Source organism: Calidris pugnax, unplaced genomic scaffold (genome assembly GCF_001431845.1).
Source record: "Calidris pugnax isolate Ruff unplaced genomic scaffold, ASM143184v1 scaffold42, whole genome shotgun sequence".
NCBI lineage: Eukaryota > Metazoa > Chordata > Aves > Charadriiformes > Scolopacidae > Calidris > Calidris pugnax.
In genome coordinates, this window is record NW_015090920.1 from 1,221,202 (window position 1) to 1,223,168 (window position 1,967).

The following is a 1,967-nucleotide window of genomic DNA, read 5'->3' on the forward strand; positions in this document are numbered from 1 at the left end:
TGGGGGTGTTGGTGGCCTGTGGGCTGAACAGGAGCCAGCAGTGTGCCCAGGTGGCCAAGAAGGCCACCAGCATCCTGGCCTGTGTCAGGAGCAGCGTGGCGAGTAGGCCTCAGGAGACAATCGTCCCCCTGGACTGGGCACTGGTGAGGCCCCACCTCGAGGGCTGTGTCCAGTTTTGGGCCCCTTCCCACAAAAAAAGACATTGAGGGGCTGGAGCGGGTCCAGAGAAGGGCAACGGAGCTGGTGAGGGGTCTGGAGAACAAGTCTTGTGAGGAGAGGCTGAGGGAGCTGGGGGTGTTCAGCCTGGAGGAAAGGAGGCTGAGGGGAGACCTTCTCGCTCTCTCCAACTCCATGAAAGGAGGGTGTAGCCAGGGGGGGGGTCAGTCTCTACTCCCAAGTCCCAGGCGATGGGACAAGAGGAAACGGCCTCAAGTTGGACCAGGGGAGGTTCAGCTTGGAGATTAGGAGAAATTTTTACATGGAAAGGGCTATCAAGCCTTGGAATGGGCTGCCCAGGGAAGGGGCTGAGGCACCATCCCTGGAGGTGTTCAGATGACGGGTTGACATGGTGCTGGGGGACATGGTTTAGTGATGTTTTTTTGTCAGAGTTAGGTTGATGGTTGGACTAGATGATCTTGAAGGCCTCTTACAACCTAGATGATTCTATCATTCTACTTCCCCCCTCACCCCCTGAAAAAGGCAGGGGGCTTTGGGCTGCAATAGCATCCTGGAAGCGCAGCTCAGCTTTTCCGTGCAGTGGTAGAGCCACCAAGCTGGGGAGGGGTCTGGAGAACAAGTCCTACAAGGAGAGGCTGAGGGAAGTGGGCATGTTGAGTTTGGAGAAGAGGAGGCTGAGGGGAGACCTCCTTGCCCTCTCCAGCTCCCTGACAGGAGGGTGGAGAGAGGTGGGGGTTGGCCTCTTCTCCCAAGGGAATCATGAGAGGAGCAGAGGAAATGGTCTGAAGTTGGGGCAGGGGAGGTTTAGATGAGATCTTGGGAAGAATGACTTTCCTGAGAGGGTGGTCAGGCCCTGGAAGGGCCTGCCCAGGGAGGTGGCGGCGTCACCAACCCTGGATGGATTTCAGAAGCGTGTAGACGTGGCACTTGAGGGCATGCTCTAGTGCCCGAGATTGTGGGGGTCTTTTGTGTGTGTGTGTGGTTGGACTCTGTGATCTCAGAGGTCCTTTCCAACCATGATGTTTCTGTGATTCTATGTGCCCCTGGTGAAGGGTGCTGGGAAGGAGCACGCGTTGGTGGACACCAGCCCAGGGACCAGCGCAGCCGAGGGCATCCCCATCCCTGTCCTGTGCTCCCGGCATCACATTGGACATGAAAGTGGGAAAAAAGGGGCGAGTGGAGAGCGCTGCTGCTCATCTGCTCATCCCTGATGTGCGGGGAGAGGGGGCCACCTTGTCATTCAGCCACACAGCGTGGTGAGAGGGTGGGTTGACCACTGACCGAGATGTTGTAGACACCTGAAGTCTTGTGTTCTGCTTCCGAAGTGCCTGGGTCACCGATTTCAAAGTTTCTTTTTAAAATTTAGTGTGAATTTTTTCTTCAATGTCTGTCTCCTCCCGTTTCCCCGTCCCGCGTAGTGTTGGCAATCCTCCTGACCTCTGTTACTCCTAATTTTCATGTGTTCTCTCTGTTTGTTTGCTTTGCCTTCTACTTTGCTAATGAAATAAGACGCTTGTGACACAACAGGGCATGTCCTGCCATGGCCAAACTCTCACAGCACCACATGTTCCCCCCAGATGACCTCAAGTACTTAGAGACATTTCAAACAGCAACTTCCATTTAATAGGCAATATTTTAATGAAACAATACGTAGGTTTTTTCATCCACCCTGGTTCAAAGGGTGCCTTTGCAGAGCAGCAGGATTTCTAGTATTATTTGTTGTGGATATGGGAGTCCTTCTCTTCTTCTTCAGCAGTATTCAGTTCTTTTTAGTGCCGTACCAAAGACAT

At 53.8% G+C, this 1,967-nt stretch overlaps 1 protein-coding gene across 1 annotated transcript in view; it reads right to left on the reverse strand.

Moving 5' to 3' along the window:
• HPSE (heparanase) overlaps window positions 1–1,967 on the reverse strand; it is a 23,954-nt gene extending 21,987 nt beyond the window's left edge. Inside the window, exon 1 of the mRNA XM_014949809.1 lies at window positions 1,959–1,967. Within this exon, the coding sequence (XP_014805295.1) occupies window positions 1,959–1,967 (9 nt within the window). The remainder of the gene's footprint in view (window positions 1–1,958) is intronic.